The sequence below is a fragment of the Xiphophorus maculatus genome, chromosome 4 (genome assembly GCF_002775205.1).
Source record: "Xiphophorus maculatus strain JP 163 A chromosome 4, X_maculatus-5.0-male, whole genome shotgun sequence".
Lineage (NCBI taxonomy): Eukaryota > Metazoa > Chordata > Actinopteri > Cyprinodontiformes > Poeciliidae > Xiphophorus > Xiphophorus maculatus.
Window position 1 is genome coordinate 8,352,183 of NC_036446.1, and position 18,842 is coordinate 8,371,024.

At 38.2% G+C, this 18,842-nt stretch overlaps 1 protein-coding gene across 1 annotated transcript in view; it reads left to right on the top strand.

The window, feature by feature from the left end:
- Positions 1–18,842, top strand: part of tox3 (TOX high mobility group box family member 3) — a 54,219-nt gene that overhangs the window by 12,706 nt on the left and 22,671 nt on the right. The window contains exon 2 of the mRNA XM_014473220.2: positions 18,603–18,665. Coding sequence (XP_014328706.1) covers positions 18,603–18,665 — 63 coding nt within the window. The remainder of the gene's footprint in view (positions 1–18,602; positions 18,666–18,842) is intronic.

Sequence of the window (18,842 nt, forward strand, 5' to 3'; positions counted from 1 at the left end):
TGAGAGGGGTAAACACATAAAGTGTTTACTTTTAATTATCAATTCAGGTGCCTGGAGGTTGTATTTGAAAACTGCTGATACTGAAATAGCTTTTTATAATGGTCTGCAAGGATTTTGCTAATCAGTGCCATTTTTGTGCTGCGTAGGTGGGCTTGGCTCTAAGCAGAGGTGCATGCATGGAATAGGTTGGACGATTCAGCCATTACCTAATGCACAGAAGCAAAGTCTTAAAAGCTTAATTTTATTACCTACTGTATGTATTTCCATTTAATTTTGATGAACACGCTTGAGCATAAGTTTGTAGTGAGATAGGCAGTTTGCATGGTGCTAATATAGTTATTGACATAGATGACAAGCAGAGAGACAGCCCAGTGTAAAACATTGCTGCTGAAGTTTGCATACATTTTCAGAAGAGTGCATCCCCAACAGGAACTAATTAACTAATAAAAATAATTGCCAGCTTCTTTCATTCATCACTACAGCCTCTCATAACAGGCAAGCTTCAAGCAAAAAGAACAAAGTCGTACATAAATCAAAGTAGTTTCCTTTGCCAAGCCAAAACCCCCTGGGAGGCACCTTGGTGCTTAATTAAAATCCAGAAGGATCATGTTTTAAGTGTAGGTGAGCAAGCACTGAATAACAATGACAAACAATGCCCCAGAGCATTAGTTGTTTAGTTTGCAAGAGAATAGCTGTATCTTTGTTTTATTTTGTCTTTCCCCTGTACAAAATAAATGAGATTTAATGTGAAAGAATAAAGCTGTTTTCAGAGCAATGTGGCAAAAGGATTTTTGTGAGCATAGCCTTCACTGGCTCCATGAACTCTGAGAACCAGCACTGACATTATAATCTTATAATTACACATTCAGGATTAGAATGAAAAAGCTCATTATTAGACATTATTTGATGGCTTACCCTTTCAGCTCACTGTTTATCAAGCCCGCTTTAAGCCTTTCAGTACCTCGTGCATAGAAACCAGCTGCATTATTTACCTCGATGATTCTGAAGAGTCACCTACAGACAAAGTAAACTTGAAAATGGTACAATTACAAATAGTTTTTTTTCACACAATCTTATTTTTATCTAACATGCTTTCAAAGTTGAATGCAATTTGACAACTTAAGATCGTCATGGAATAAAGATATTAAAACAGCAGTTGAATAACAGAAATATGAGCTAAATTAGAGTTACCAGTATACTGAATTCCAGCATCAATCCTGCAACAATTAGTAGGATTTTTATACATCTAAATGCACATTATGTATAATAATGTTGTATGTGAAATATTACACGGACTAACTTTAAAGACGGTAAAGCTCACAGAAAGTGACGGGCGCCTCATAGTTATGGGAAAAAGATGTGATGAAAACATTAGGCAAATCACAACCAAAGTAAACAATAAAATCCCAGCTATATGTCAGCATCATCCTTAATCCAAATCTTCATACTATTATTAAACATGAGCCAATGCAGGTATTATGAAACAAAGCAAGGCTGTTTCAAAAGCAAGTAGCTTTTGAGGTTGTTGTAATATTGTGCCATGATGCAATTAATTGCACGTTTGTGTAAGGATTCATTCCCCCAGCCCTGTTTGGTCCGCTTTAATCAAACTCTGGTTCATTTGCCTAGGAAGTCCGGTTTGGTTGGGCAGGAGTGAATGAACTCGGATGACGACCAAACAAGTGATCAAAAGCTTCTGGTTTTTGTGCAACATTCTTGTTGTGGTGGTTTTATGAATACTGTACAGCACTTTGGTGAAATTATAAATAAACTGACATTGACACTGACAAAACAAATGCATGATGTTGTCATGTTGCTTCCATATGCAGTTGTTGGTACAGCGCCACCTCAGGTGATTGGTTGAACAGGGTTTTCAAAGATTGTGGTATGAAAGTGAATCAGACAAAACTAAAAGTGTAACAAATGGTCCAATTTTGGTCCCCAGTATAACCAAGTCTACCAAACATGTAAATATCAAGTAAATATATTGGTAAAAATACATATTATTTTACAAAGCAAAAAGAAATGGACCAAAATTAATTTTGGTTACATATTTAAAAATTTTAATGTTCTGGAAATTATTTCATGTAGCAGGATTGACTTTCAAAACTCTTTAAATACTTACAAAGATGTGTGTTTTAGAATACTTTTTTTGAAATTGCTTTCAAAGATATGTCTTTCTAGTGGTTTATGTCTGATTTTTAACGTTGGTAAAGTACTTTCTGTTACACTTGACTGTATGAAAATTACTCTATATATAGTTTTATTGACTATTTTGGATTTATTCGGCCAATCTCCATATTTTATTGCATGTCACCAGTGGAAGTGATATTTGAATTGCCAGATCTAACATTTCTGCGCCGACTGCTTCCTGGTTTTTTGCCAGAGGTACACTCAGAAATGATCAGATGAAAAAAGGATGAGCAGGACAGTTGGAATATAAACTGTCCTGCAATGATCTGTCACTGCAAGCGTCATAATTCTGATCTGCTTTGGCTCATTGCTGAAGTTAATAAAAAGAGGAGCACATTTCAAAAGGAGAATGTGTGCAGTTGTCTGGAGGAAAAGAAAAACCCTCTCCAAAGTCAAATCAGCTCAATTACAAAACTCCGGAGATCTATCCCCAAGCAACCCTTCCATGGGCTAATCAGTCACAGCAAATTGTAGAGGTGAATATTTCAGACTCTGCCGATTTGAATAAAGACATCATGATTATTTCACCATTGTATTGTACACTTGAATAAATTTCTGAGGAACCTGCATAAACTACAAAATTCCTGATCTAAGAAGGAAAGGGGGAAAGCGGGCAAGGGAGTAAAGCAAGCACAAGTGCTGTCAGTCAGTGTGGGGAGCTAATTGGGTCGATCTCTTTAGTGGAGATGAATGAAGAGATTAACTCTCCCTATGTGTCCAGTGAATCTCCCCCTCTGGCTCCAGGTAAATTAGCCGATGACAAGTTGACTGTGGGAATTCTGTTCCTCACTCTGACTTAAGGCAGCAATCAGTATGTTACAGTGAATCTGCCTATTAAACTAAAATAGTTTCTCATGGTTGGTTTTGTTCATTTATGCTTTTTTATGGCTAATCTCTGCTTACGGGTTTTCTTCACAAACTGACCATAAAATCTCGTTATCTTGCATACATTTGGATATATTTCTACCTATGCATGATATGGCAGTTCCTGATGCTCCCTGTAGACTGTGCACTGACAGAGTATTGGTAAAGCAGGTCAAACCAGACTAATGAAGACAGATGAAGAGTGATGGGAGAACATGTGCACAGGAAGGTGCAGCAGCACAGCAAACCAGGCTCAACTCTCATTTATTTTAGTGGAGAAACTCACAGCATGGTCCTAAAATAGAGGTCAAGGCTCAAATACAGAAAATGTGACTGACCCCTTTCTTCAACAATAGGATAAAAGTACTCAAAAGGAGCCTTGGTCAAAGGAGCAAATCAATAGCACTAGGAAAATGGGGATATACACAGAAAATGTATAACTGATTGTGCAAACAGCATTTTGTCATGTATTATTTTACAAGACTTGTGTCTTTATTTGGAAACTAATGACTAAAATAGCTGTTCTTGACTCTCCTCACACTGGCGGTCATAAAACAGAGAATATTTTGGATCTTACTTGTGTTCTCCACATGTGAACTCTTTGCTACCTCCCCTCTTTCTTTTGCTTTAGGAAGACCTATTTCCACATGCCGGGGCTCCAGATTTTCTTCTACTTTGATCTCCAGCCTGTCGTTTTACACAGAGTAAAGGCATAGTTGTGAATTATGACAAAAATATGTCTATTGTTTCTTTGTTCTAAATCTCCATAACTGTCACTGCAATGATACGGGATCAAAGCTGAAGCGTCGTGTTCACTGTTATTTAAATCTGGTGTCTTAATCTGAAGAGTAAAGTAACATTTAGGGTTTAAATACTGTTAAAAACACCAGAGAAGCACTAAGCCGGATAGCTGCTGTCAGGAGAAAAACAATGACTGTAACTCAACAGCTGTCAGGTTTGCTAATGATGTCCTGGTGCGCTGTCAATCTAGCAGATGAACGGACAATAGTATGCCAAGGAGAAAATACTTGAAACAGCTAATTGCTTCTAAGAGCTCACTCAAGCATTCTGTAACTACTCTGTGTTCACAGATGTCTTTTCCAGCTGCTGTTTCATTATGGACCTTAAAGACATTACAGACTAAATGCATTTTTTTATGATCCTTCGTTGCTGAACATCAAGTATTTATGATCATAGGTGCATTACTGCAGCCACAGCTGACAGAAGAAAAGAAATATCTAAGGATAGCATCTGTATTCCATTTAAGCATAGCAACTGTATTTGTGCATCTTCATTATTTAGCCTAATTTTCCCCCGCCATTCTGTTAATCTTTGCCAACTTGTTGATTGTCAGTTTGGAGGCACATTTCTGGAGACGAGCCCGAGAGTATTTGCAGCCGGACCTCTGTCAGAAGCGCCAAGCAACACAGCCACAAATTGGAATGTGGTACAGTTCTGGGAAAGTAGCCAAGATTTAAATTAGACAATAACCTCTGCTCTCTCTATATTGCCTCTCTTTTCCAGCTGCAGGCCCAGCTATTTGTTTAATACAGTCAGCCCTGTAGTATATAATAGACTGATATATGAGTCACCGCTCAGCAGTTTGTGCTTTTCAGATTTATAGAGATTGAACAACGGGCCAGTTTGTGCTTACTTTGGTGCTCTGTGAGGAATAACAGGAAAAAGAAAGTTGCACAGCAGCTTGGAAAGTAAGGAAGGCCTGGAAGTCTGGTACAGGCAGGGGCGGCGCCAGAAATTTTGGGTCCCATGACAAAAAATTAGATTGGGCCCTCCCGACCCTCTGCGCAACTACTGTTACAGTTTCTTGAGTCTATCTGACCCATCAAAAGCATCACAATTTTAAAGGCTTGCAACTGCCTTGCTTTCTCTGGTCCAATACTGATACTAGCACAATATTTACTGCTAGTGAATTTTACATGCAACAGTCCACATACTGCATGCAAATAGGTTGCTTAATTTTTTTATTATTAGTTTTATCTCATTGAAATGTCTCTTCCCACTTGCAACAGTCACAAACATCGTGCAAAATATACACAGAACAATCCAGACTTCTCAAAAAATGCTATGCTGTTGCATTTTATTCAAGCTGCAGTATATAACTTTAATAAAAAAATGTTTTCTCTACATTTGTTAAAGTTGTCACCATGTTGTGACAGTTTCCTACGAGACAGATAATCTGTGAAAAAAATCAATCTCCACCTCCTCCCTGAACTACTGTTGCTAGCTAAAGTAATGCACGGTTCTGACCAAAAACAACCAATCAGAACCAGGAGGAGGGTTTTAGTGCTGCTAATCAACTCCATTCACTCACTGCTAAATGTGCTAATGGTGGAGAAACAACTTATTGTTATAGGGAAACTGTTTATCTGCCATCATTGGTAGCTATGCTAACTAGACTGAGCATTCACAACATCTTGTTGTGAATGCATATCACAGAGCAACGGGGAGGGAGGATGCGCAGCCACACGAGATTGTGATTGACAGTGCTAAAATCCGCCTCTCCTGCCTCTGACTGGTTGTTTCTAGATAGCAGGGAGAAGGCAGAGGAAACAATTTTTTCACAAATTATCTCTCATGCCATACTGTCACAACATAATGACAGTTCAAACAAATATGTAAAAAAAAAAAAGTTTTTTATAAAAGTTACATACTGCAGCTTTAATTTCACTTAGGAGAGGACAGGTCAGGGACGTGGCAACATGTATCTGTAATTTAGATGCAAGCCAAGGTAAAACTGTGGACTGGCTGCAGTCCAGACAGGAGGCTGTTTAAAAAAAAAAAAAATCATTTTATAAAGATTGTTTGAATTTCTGTCAGCAACAAATATATTGTTTTTGTTGTGTTTTTGTAGTGAGATTCTCTGGAATGATGCTAACTAGGTTGTCATTGGATACAGTGTTGCTCACCTTTTTTACTGGGACAGAGGTAAGGGGTTTATGTTGATATCAGGGATTAGAGCTGCTGCTGACTGACTCACCTGTTGTCAAGTGTGGTAAAAGGTACAGACAGGGACAAGTTAAATATATGAATATCTTGGTATTTTTTTTCCTTAATTCATTAAATGCTATGGAGGCAAACAGTAGTGTGTAGCTAAGCTAACTATGCTAAATGATTGATAATCTCACACAGTCTACTCACCTCTCTTGGGGAAAAACTGTTACAAATAGACGCTCTTGTCTTTTTCTCTCTCTTATCTTTATATTTTTTTAAAAACTTGACTTTATCAATTTTCTAGGCAGCATAGTAACTGACTTCTGCTGAAAATGTCACCGTCAAGCGCACTAAGCAGGAACAAACCATTTAACGCAGGGAGTTAAGTGCAAATATGGATGTGTGCTTTTTGGTCTGGGAGGGGCAACATTTAATTTTTACTGCTAAAAACAATTTTAAAAACCACAACAGTAATTAACAGGGCCCTGATTTTTTTTCAATTTCTGTAATTTTTTCCCTTTTTTTATGGGGGGGGGCTGTGGTCAAGGGCCCTTAGAATTGTCATCACTTTTCCCTGGGTACAGGATTCAATAATCTGGGTTACAAGGGAAAGAGAGTTCAGCAGACTGGCTGCACACAGCTACAAATTTCTTTTACAATTGTCTGTAATATTTTAAATCCTTTCTTATGTTGGTTTTAAAATGAAATTTAGACCTAGTTGCTTATTAAAAACTTCAAAGTCGGACCGATTGGGCTAATCCTGGACCATAATGATTTTTTGATTTTGTTCCCTTTGGACTATAACCCAGTAAAGAGGGAAAACAATTTAGCAGAGTCCTTTGATAGAAATATCAGTTATAAATCCAAGAGAAGATTGAGATGATAGATGGGGACACATTGTGAATTACTTTTTCCAATCATGCATTACAGAAAATGTTCCGAACCTTCATCCGACTATCACTAAATTGAAAAAGTGCCTCAAAATACAGACCTAAAATGGTGGAAGTTCTTATTTTAGTGCAGTTAAATAAATAATAAAAAAATCTGATCAATATACTTGTTGATCACCAATCAAAGGGAAGCAAAGAAAAAAATGACAGATTCCAATATCTGGCTGATTGATTGGTCCATCTGTACTCTCTATCATACAAGAGACAGAAATATTTTTTTTGGTGGTTTTGTCTGCTCTAAAACGTACAACATAACATTTTTGTTCACAAAATCATATATAGTCTTCCACTGACTTCACAAGATAAGAAATAGATGGCTGCTCTGAGTTCATCACTAAAAGCTCTTGACAGTGCACATTCCCAAAGCCATTTATAATGAGTGCATTATCCAGTAGTGGCACACAGGGAATAGGAAAATGCATCAGGGCTGGCAGAGTAGTGCAAGAGAGGACTTCAGCTTTCAGTTGAGCTTTATGTGGATCTAAGTCCCAGAGCTCATAAGAACTTGACAGATCAAGAGAAATAGCATCATGGCCACTAAAAACAAACCTGCTTGACTTCTTTTGTCTGATATCTGGGCATACAACTTTTACATATTCGGTCTCCTAACTGCACATCAGCTTCTTACATTTTAATCGAAATACAGCAAAGGATGCTTCATTTAAAGTCTACACCTTCACCATCTAGGGCTGCTGAGAGTAAACAGCCCTGAGAGATAGCTTAACAGTTAAAGGAAGACAACATCGGCAAGCCGAGCCTTTTAGATGCTGCTTCCTCAAGAGTTGTGTGTCCATGAAATAGCAGCTTTTGTGAGGAAGCTACACCATGTTTCTGAAGCCCTCTCCATCACCAGAGCCCCTTTGTGGCTGTGGGCCAATGGCTTTGCACCCTGCTAGATCAAAGATGGAACCCCATTTAGCTCGTGCTTTCTTTTAGGATTTGCTCTTAAGAGCACAGAGCAATTTTAACTGCGAGGGGAAAAAAGCCGGATGTTGGATACCGACCTGCATAGTAGTGAGACTGCAGGGCCCATTCTACTAGTCCATTATGAAAAATACTGAGAGCATCTTTGTTAGAGCTGCAGTTGCAAGGCTTAAGCTTTACAGATAAAACGCAAGAATTCTGGTAAAGATGAGTGTTTTTGGTATGTTGAATTGCAAGAATATATACTGTTTTATGGCGTTATCTGGATAAAACCAGAGTCCGATGAAATACAATATCTAAAGAATCAAAATAACTGCAACTAAAATCCTCTATTAGAAAGTGAGCTGCCAAATTGTGGAATAAATCAGAGCAACCGGGTCAATAGTGAACTCTTCTCTAGTTCCATGATAATAGACAACATTTTTCCATGATAACCAGTTCTGACAATCTCAGCTCTTTTTGTTCATTATTCCTCTAAACACACAGTTCACATTTAAAAGCTTTTTTCCGAATTCTGTTTTGACTCTGGGAACATTCATTTTCAAACTATTCGCAGAGCGTAAACCATACTAGGTGTGATATTTATACACTTAAACACATACATTAAAATGTAAAAGTGCAGGAAGAGATTTATGTGTAAAAACCACCAAAAGAAAAATCTGTAGACATGCAAGGATAAGAATTTAACAGCATCAAATAGAGAATAATATACATTATTTCAACATCCAGGCAAAAATGTTTAGAGAATCCAATATGTTCTTACATAGAACAAGAAAAAAATATATTCCTAAAAATATAATCAGCTTTTTCTGTTTGAAAAGTAATCACAAAGATTAATAATATACATGGTGAAGATTAGGGATCCTAATATGGATCTCTTAATTAACTCCTTTGGATAATGGAAGAAAAAAAAAAGAATTGTATTTGAGATGTTTGGCATCTTATCATCTACCACAAAGATAGTTTAAATAGAACAGAGATCATAGGCTCTAATTTGGAGCCCTGAGGAACTTTTATTGATACTGATAGAAAAGAGACTGATCTGATATGATGAGTACTGTGTGTTATTTGAAAACTAGATGTTGATGATTTAGTTTGTTTATCAAAGCTGTGTGTTCAACTGTGTTGAAAAGGAAAAGAGCATAACTTTAATGTTTTAATGACACATATACACTCTTTTAAAAACTCTACCAACATGTTTGAAATTCTTTACAGACAGTTGTAGCCATTAGATTCCTAGGAATGTGAGGACTATGTGCTTTGCAATGGGACATTGTGTCCATGTCTGTCCCCTACAGTAGTTGTCTCGATGACTAAATGCTTGAAAAAAACAAGTACCATTTGTTTGAGCTTGAATTTAAGCGGCTTAGCACACAATAGGCCATTACCGGATTAACATCAGCATGTGTTGTCATCGAGTGATTCATAATTTACTAATATTAGCACCTCTGTGCCTAAATGTTCCCTTACAGAACAAGTAGGAAGGCTTTACTCTGCTGATACTGATGAAAAGAAAGCATAATGACTCTTAAGAACTGTTATTAGATTTCAGTGTAAATGCCCTTGAGTAAGTGTTTCTCAGTGAACAAAAATGTTCTTTAACAGACTACAAGATATGACTTTGTGCTAACGTTTACTCTCCTGTGATTGGCAGTCTTTCTGCCTAAACCAATGTGGGAGCCCATGCAGGAAAACTTATTCACAGGCAAATCTTATTCAGAAATCCTTAAAGTGACACACAGATTTCAACAGTGCCTTTCACTTTGGTTTGTTTACGGCTGCATGTTATCACTCTTTTACACCATGTCTTTGCTGGATATATTTTTAGCCCCATGGAACATGAACGCTCAAACTGTAGTTTGCCTTTCTACTGTCTTTCAACAGTGCCATAATGACTGGGGAGCCTGAAAAAACATAATGCATATTTGCTGAGCTGTGAAATAGCTTGTAAGTTTTTTTTCTTTATTTTGATAGGTAGGCTTGTAATTTTGGTTGGCAATACAAACTTAGGTTTATGCATCGTGACCGAAATATAATGCTTCTGTTCCATGTAGAGCAGTTTGAGGCTCTACTTTTGGGTTTTGTGCAGGGTGATTCCATGATATGTCATATTTGAGGGAAATCAGTGATGGCATGTTGCAGCTCTTACTGAACTCACATTTGAGATTTTCAGATAACCAACTTAATAGAAACTGCATACTTCTGAAGGCAGCATTTTTTTTTAGGTTTACTAACCAGGAAGCATTAAGGGAAGACGTCTTCCCTTAATGTTTGTTAAAGGGATAGGCAGTGTTGTGTTCAAGACCACCTAACCCGAGACCAAGACAAGACCAAGACCAGAGTGTATCGAGACCGAGACAAGACCAAGACTTTTAGGGTCCGATACCAAGTCAAGACCAAGACCGAGGGAAGTCGAGACCGAGTCAAGACCAAGACCAGCGCCAGTATGTGACAATAAAATGTGAAACATGATCAAAATCACTAAAATTGATCTAAAAGACCCACATTCACGTAAAAACACCTAGATATTTTACACAGAGAACTGGAATAAACATAAACATCTTTATTTAGTACTTCTATGTTGTAATCACAGAATTTCAAACAATCAAAGTCGATCAAAATAGTATTTTCTCTGCCTTTCATGAACAGTACATACATTTATGTTGTTTTTAAATGTGCTATTTCAAAACCATGTGCAAATATGTAAAACTGAAAAAATGCCAATCATTTCTCTCGTTTCTCTCTCGTATACAGATTATAGCTACATTATATAACTTTTCTTAAATAAATCTATATCTATCACCAAGTTGTGACAATATGTTATGAGACAGATAATTTGTTGAAAAAAAGATTGATCTCCTTCACTTCCTCCCTGAGCGACTACTGCCATCTGCAGAAATACAAACCCCATTGAAATACGTGCACAAAAACATGACTGACTTTTATCAGTTCTAAGACCCTTTTGCTGGATCAGATGGTTTGTTTACAAATACATGTCAAATATGTGTAATGTAATGTTACTAGAAACGCATGTAGATAAACAAAATGCAAATCAATGGTATTTTGGCCATCACATTTTTGAAATGGATAAACAAGTAAGTTAAATGACTGATATGGTATGAACCATAGAGAGTGAACTGGTAAAAAGTTACTTATTGACCTGAAATTGTAAATGGCAACATAACAATGTGGTTTCTAAAAGTAATTTGCCTATATCCATACAAAGCAACTAATTTATTAATTTTTCATAAGGTGAGGCATATTAGTCTCTTCACTCTCTGCTTATATCTATAGACTAGTTCCCACAGCCAAACAACAGAGCATCACCTCCACGTCTTATCTTCAATGTCAGGAGCTATATCCAGCTCCTAAGGTCAATGTAACTTACATTGACCTTAGTTCATAATTATGAGACAGTGAATGAATTCATTCACTGTCTCATAATTGTTTTTCATGAGAAAGAAAAAATCTAACTTAGGAACAGGATGTTATTATATATCCAGTCGACTCAGTCTCTCAAGGTTAACTGCATTTGCTTACTTCCCTTAATAATGTTAATTGTAGGACCAATGCAAGAAAATACAACTTATTTAAGGTTAAGCATATCAGGTTTGGCACATTAATAAATTATATATGATGGCTTTGGAGACATTGGGGTTACCCACCAGCACAAGCCAGCACATGCTGACAGAACCATTACGTTCTGTCATGGTTACGTTACAGAACGTAACCATTACGAACCATTACGTTCTGTCATGGTGACTTATTGACAGAACCATTACGAACCATTGTTCTGTCATGGTTACGTACGTCACCTTATTATGGTTATTAATAAACATAGGTAGAGACTTCCACATCAGTCTTCTCCTTCATGAGAAGTATTGAACAAGAACCAAAATATATTACGATTATCTATTCAGACTTTTATTTTTGCTCTGCTTCCACCTATGTGCTGCAATCCACTCATGAAGCCGACAGAAATACGGAGACATGTTCAGGAAAGCTGTAATTGAAACAGCGTTGTCCATGCACAACACGAATCAACACTTCTTTAAATTAAATCAGTAATGTCCGACATGTTTTCACAAACACTACTAGGTGACAACTTGTGCATCAAGCTAGGTGGCAAATAGCGGATAAGAAAGGAGAACATTCACCCTAAAAGATAAAGCATACATATATAACTTTAGCTAACTTAATATGTGTAGCTAATATTGAAATAAAAACTGTGTGATGGCCGGGTAGAATAATTTTGATACCGAGGAAATTGCTTACGTTAACTTGCTAGCTTTCCTAATATCACTTTTACACACAGCTTACCTTTCTTTGTGCTTTCTTTCAAGGTGTCGATAAAAGTTGGACGTAGTCCCCACCGTCTCTGATAGTGAAGCACTGCAGAACTTACATTGCGCTGTATGCTTTTTTCTCAATGTTGCTTTACAAATGTATTGTTTGTGATTTAAATAGCCAAATTTTATAACCGATGATTTGGCCGACATCTTATCCCCTTCTCAGACAACCACTTGTAACTTTCAATCGAAGTGCTGCAGTCCGCGCTCAAGGTGAAAGGGGGTGGGGCGACAGCAGTTAAAAAAACAACAACATGCTTTTACCAATGAGACGGGTTATTGCTTGGATTTGAATCAGGAGTGCATCCAATAAAAAGAAGGATCTTAAAGAAATTGATACTGATGATTTAGCGTTATTTTCACAGTTGTGGTCTTGACCGGTCTTGAAATAAAATACCGAGTCCTCAATGTCCGAGACCGAGACAAGACCGAGACCAAATGTGGTCGAGTCCGAGACAAGACCGAGACTATCAAAAAATGGTCTTAAGACCGGTCTCGAGACCAAGACCGTTTTCGAGTACTACAACACTGGGGATAGGTTTAGGGAACCTATCAACAGGATAGGTTTATTCTAGGAAAGCAAGCTGCCATGACACTATTTGAGGTCATGGTGGTCTGTGTGGTGTGAAGGAAGATAATCAGTGCACAGGTTGTTCAACTCTGTCATCAGTTTAATTCAGATCTCACATAAGACTTTCTGCACTGCTGAAGTAGTACTGACATTTAGAGGCAAAGAAAAAGCGAGATGCTTACAGTGAACTTCCCCTCAGTGGCACCTTGCGTTGTTGACGACCAGCAGTCCTAATGGTAGAAGACAGTGCTGGGCTGGGGTGGAGTAATGATTTTAGCTTTAAACTGAATTACCAATCGATCGGCCTGCAGATTAGAACTCAGCTTGCTGTAGACACGTGGAGTCGCTTTACAAACTGACCGCTACACACATTTGAGGAAATATATCTATATCCCAGTTTGGGCACTGCTTGTGCAGCGGCCTGTTAAGCGCAAAAAGCCTTGTGTTTATCATAGAGGTGACTGAGGGGTGTTTGTGCTGCATTAGGTTGTAAATATTAGTTGAGAATTAAACTTTTTCAGTGGCTAGAACTTTGTGATGGACTCAAGTGAGTAACTGAAAACTAACAGCAGGCCAAGCTTTGACGGAAATTGCATAAAATAACACAAAGCAAACGGCCGGAGGTTTCCCTGGATAGAGGGCCCGGTTTTAACTGTAGTGTTTTCACAGTCTTTTACTGAGGCCACTGGAGAACGTATTAGCACAAGTGTCATGTTCCAGGGAACACATGCTAGGCTGTGATTACTGGGCTCAAGCTGAACTGTAAAATCACTTGTCAGCAGTTGATTTGTTTCTGGAAAAAGCCTGGCCTCTTGATTGAATTAGTTTGGTGGTTTTCAGTGGGGAGCAAGAATGTGTCCAACTGTGTTACTCACTGACAGACAGCACTGATATTGTGACGTGTTGGTCATACTGTAAAACCAAGGGGAGTTTTGTTAAAGCTTATTTAAGAATTTATATTGGAAGAAGGCATTTAGAGTATTTTTTGTCAGCTTGTGTTAAATAAAGTGGACATTTTTCCTCCTGCAGTGTAAAAAACCCCCTCACATTTAGCTGTATAGATGGGAATTTGTATGCATGGAATGAGCTATAAGAGGCTCTTCAGGCATGGACTCTGCTGTTCTTTGTTGTCCAGTTCATGTTTACTGATAGGATCTGTGTGGTTACTCCATCATATTGAGGGTGAGATGGGGTCGTGTTGGTGCAATATTGTGTTCGCCCTGAGGTTGAAATAATTTTGTTTGCTGTAATAGCTGTAAAACACCTTATTTCCCACTGGACGTGCTTTCATACAAATACTTCTGTGCAGGGATTGAAATAAAAAATATAGAGCATTCAAACCACTCCAGCTGTAGTTAGAAACAAAAAAACTTAATAATTCTGTAACTTTAGATTGCACCTGCTCTGTCTGATAATGAATGACTGATGGTTTTGCAGTGATTCAGCAGTTGTGTATGATATTTTGAGAGTAGGGGAAAAAATTATTTTCTGTGGATTTGAAGAAAAACCTAGGAATGTATATTCATGTCTTTCACTGTGCGGCTGCTTGGTTTATTCACTGTGTGCGTGTGTGTGTGAGATCATGCAGACACTGGAGTCTTTTCACATCAGGATCAGCGTCCATGTAAGCTCTTAATTCTCTCGTCTTAAACAGTTATAGAAGAAATGTGCTGCTGGTGCAGAAAGAGAAATAAAAACACTGACTGCCTGGCATTTGCTCTGCCATGTAGCCATGTCTGTCTCTCAGCTCGATTCATTTTACAGAGAGCCTTTAGCTGCGAATCCACTCTGTTAATAAAAGCCTTAAAGCGCCACTTTTCTATGGCTTCACTGGGATTCTCCTCTGCCAGAACAAGCAAATCAAAGCAAGAATGTGACATTTTGTTTTGTTTTTGGAGCAGTTTTTTTTCTCTCAGTGCAAATCCTTGGATTTGTTCAAAATGTCCAATTGCAAAGCTTCTTCCAAGTTGGCGTACATGCCGTTGTTTGGCCTCTTGCATGGCAGCCGGCACTCTCATCTAGCTCGTCACATCATTTTAATTACAGAGCCTTCATTGTCTGCGCTGACCCATTTTAGCGTCAGCTGCACAGACCCTCCAATCACACTTAATTTCTTCTGGCATTTGACTCAATCGGCATTGCTGCAAACATGAGCTCTGAGTGCCCCTCTCTCCGCCCCCAACCCTCACCAGAAAGGAACTGGGAATAACAACAACAATCTCCGCTGCCTGCTCTCATTGCGGCAGCCAGACCAACATGGAGTGAGCTCTTTAAGATTGATAACAGTGGCAGGGGACATTTCCTAGGATGTTAGTCAACGTTCTCCAAGGAGATTGGGAGCTGCTCTTAAACAATCTTTTAAACACAGTAAAATATGACTCACAGAGACAGAGCCCAGGGAGATTCACATCACTAATAGGCACTTGGACTTAACTTGATTGTGTTTTCTCTAATGAAGCTAATGAGATTTGGATCAATGTCCATGCTTGCAATGTGTAAATTAGCCAGATCTCTTAATATGATGTTTGTTGTTAATGACTCATCACTTTTTGATTTAGACACATGGATATCTGTAAGGTTGTCATTGCAGAACTCAGTGGTGTGTAGCATGATAAGTAATTTAGTTCATTATCTGTGGCAGTTAATGTGATCATCACATGTGATGGTAAAGCTTCAGCATAAAAACCTGCAACAGTTTTACAGCAAATAAAGAAGACAATACTGAACACATCAATGATTTTCTCAGTAAATGTATTTTGAAATCAGGGTACTGACATGTAATTCACACCATATTTCTGTAGCAACCCGAATGATCAACACAAATTAAGACATCATTTGTGACATATTCAATACATTGAATACATTTCATGAAGTGATTTTAATATTGTCCTGGTACCGACATTTTCAGTATGGAGATTTTTCTTCAGATCTTGAAGATTCTGGGACATTTTTATATTATAAACTTAATTTATTTCCAAAGATTTAATTGTATTCAAATCAGGTGAATGACTGAACCACTCCAGTAGCTTTATTTTCTTTTCTTCCTCTGCCACCCACAAAGAGTTTCAGGAGGAATTTGCGATTATTCTCTTGGTGGAAATGAACCATGTTTAACCCTCATCAAGAATGCCTCAGTATATTTTTCCCTCAAACATGTTCTGTTGCTCAGTTGTAAATGCTGAAGTATGTTCTTAACATAGTTTATTTTGGTATTTTCCACAAAACTGCAACGAAAACATATTTTGTGCATCATCCCAGTTTGTAAACAGCATCAAAGCGCTGTATTGCAGGCACTGGCTTCCTTAGCCAATGCATAGCTGTCTCCACCAGAGGTCTCAAAGCATTCCTCAGTTCATCAAAAGTTGAGTTTGTGATTCAGGCATATTGAATTCATAGCTCTTCTGTAAAATAACTGATTACAATTTCCCCAAATGCCACATTTATAAGTACCCCTTCCAAGCATAAGAGGCTTGTTGCTCCAACGCCGGAATAAGACGCTGACGTCTCCTCTCATGACTGGTAGTTGATGAGCTTTAGTGCCATGGCTGAAATATATAAATATATCTGTTCTAAGTGTTTACATTTGTCGCCGTCATGATTTTTAATGACACATCACATGAAAAAGCTTATTCACATGGGATTTTAATTGCATTTCTTATTTAATGGAAACAATGCAATTGCGACATTGTGTTTTTTCAACATTAGCAGAAAATTGAAAAAGCTTTTGCGTACATTTGCAATGGAAACACAGCTACTATTTACTAACATTACTCATTGTTATCATGAAAAAACAGTTTTTGTTACTTCCAGGTTCCTCTGAAGCTCTCTGTAAGTAGCTATTCACTGGTTATTCTGCTATTTTGCTCCTCCGTGAGACATTTTGCAAGGAGCACCTGCTCATAGCTGGTTTATGATGAAATAATGGTCTTTCCCCTTCTGAGTTATGGATTCAACAGAGTGCAGTGTAGCATATGTTTATTTTTTATTTTTTTGGTTTTGACTTGTTATCACGTTCAATATTTACTTTACCGACTGCATGTGAAGCCGACAAATAGGAAGACTACAATTAGCTAATTCCTGCTTTATTGTTAGGACTCTCTTTATTTTATCTGAAAAGTGTTTAACATGAGACATTGTCAGCTCCCTTTTCGAATCTGTACTCACGGAACCAGAAGAAGCAGGGTCTGCCCTGAATGTAGCCTTATCTTGTTCTAAATCAGAACAATTTTCTTAGTGTGTGCTTGAAGAGAGAGGGATATCTCTGGGACTTTAATTTATTATCTAAAAGAAGACGAGGAACAGAGAAGCACTTCCAAGATAAGGCCATGGTAAGGTTAATTACCAGCCGAGTGGCTGACGTAACCCAGCCATGTCATGTCTCCAAGTTACACACAGCTGGGCAGTGAAGGAGTTGTAGCAGTTGTAGCAGATGTTTCTCTTTGGAGCCATACACTTTTTCTGTCTGAACATTTTGACAGAAACTATATAAACCCTGGTTTTTAAGTCAGATGTAGTTCAGTGGGGCAGCTTCAGGCTAACATGGCACCAGAGGCCCGGGCGGGCTCGAACCACCTGCTTCAATAACGACAAACAGAGCTCATGGCGCCTCTACTCGTTGTTGCGTACCACAGTTAACACTTCTGCAGACTTCCCACTCTCTCTCCAGGGCATAGACTAATTAATGGATAACATTTGCAGCTGATTAGCAGCACTTCTTTCTGTAATTACATTCTCATACTAACCACTCATAAGAAAGGGCGTATAGAATAAAACCCACAATGCTCATTAAAATGTTCTCTTATTTAGATCTTAGTTTGTTACCATTGTTGTTTGGTGAATATTCTGATGAGGAGTGTTTTGAACTTGCTGTCATCCACAGTTTTTAAGTGAGTTTGTAATAAATGCACAGAACTTTTATTAAAATGGCATTCTCAGTTGAATCTCATAAAGATGTAGCCTCGCCATAATTTTGTCCTCCCTGAGTTGTGCAGACTGTTTGCTCTCCTCACTCTTGCAGAGGTGCATTGTGCTCCTGGGCCCAGCTGCTAGCCCATAATTCTTCATTCTATGTCCCATTGTTTCTACCTGTCAGCGCAGTCGTGTCTCAGAAGAAACAAAGTGGCTACCATTTTGCCAGCAGGCTATGTGTGGGCTGGGAGAGGCGGGAACATGTTGTGGAAACATGTTATTTCTTTCCAAACTACAGGGTTTTAATAGCTTATCAGTTGCCTTAAATATTACCCAATCTTTACAGAGTGGGACGCACCAACTCTCTATTGTTTCCCACACATTTATATGAGCCATGTAGGCACCGGAGTTAAAATTTTTATTGCAGAAATTATGCATGAGAATGATGAAAGTTAAATAAAAAGGAAACCCAGCTGTCACTGACCAACAGTATACCCCTCCCACAATAAACACACCCTCCACCTCTTTATTTCCCTCTAGTATCTCTCCTCCCATAGGTTATTTGAAGTTAATAACCTGCCACTGCATCCTGATACTTGGCTTTGTGATGCAAACATATCCTTAATTGCCATCCCATAAGAGCTGAATAGCCAGAGCAGATTCTCATTACGCTGGCTTGAATTGGCCATGCCTCTCTCATGCTTCTCATCGAGTAACAATAACAGCAAAGTGGCAGAATGCGACTGTGCAGGTGGAGGAAAGGGTTAATGCAAACGTTCAAAATGTGACAGTTTGTGTGAGTGACAGACGTCTGTTGAGAGAATGGGGTTGCCCACTCAATCCACTGGAAGTCATTGACTGATTGTGTTTTCTTTTTCTTCTTATTTATAGTTCCAGAATAACAATTACATGAACATGGCGGAAGCGAATGGCGCCCTTCTCGCTGCTGGGGATGTGAGTACACTTTACTTTACTTTTGTCCAAATGTCCTTTAAAATATGTCTGTGCAATTAAATGTGTATTTTGATTTCACAGAAAACAACATGATCATCCAAAAATGTATATTACTCATATTAGTTGGCCTCATTCTGCCTTTTCTACATCAACGGGGGATTTTCTTTATGTAATTTT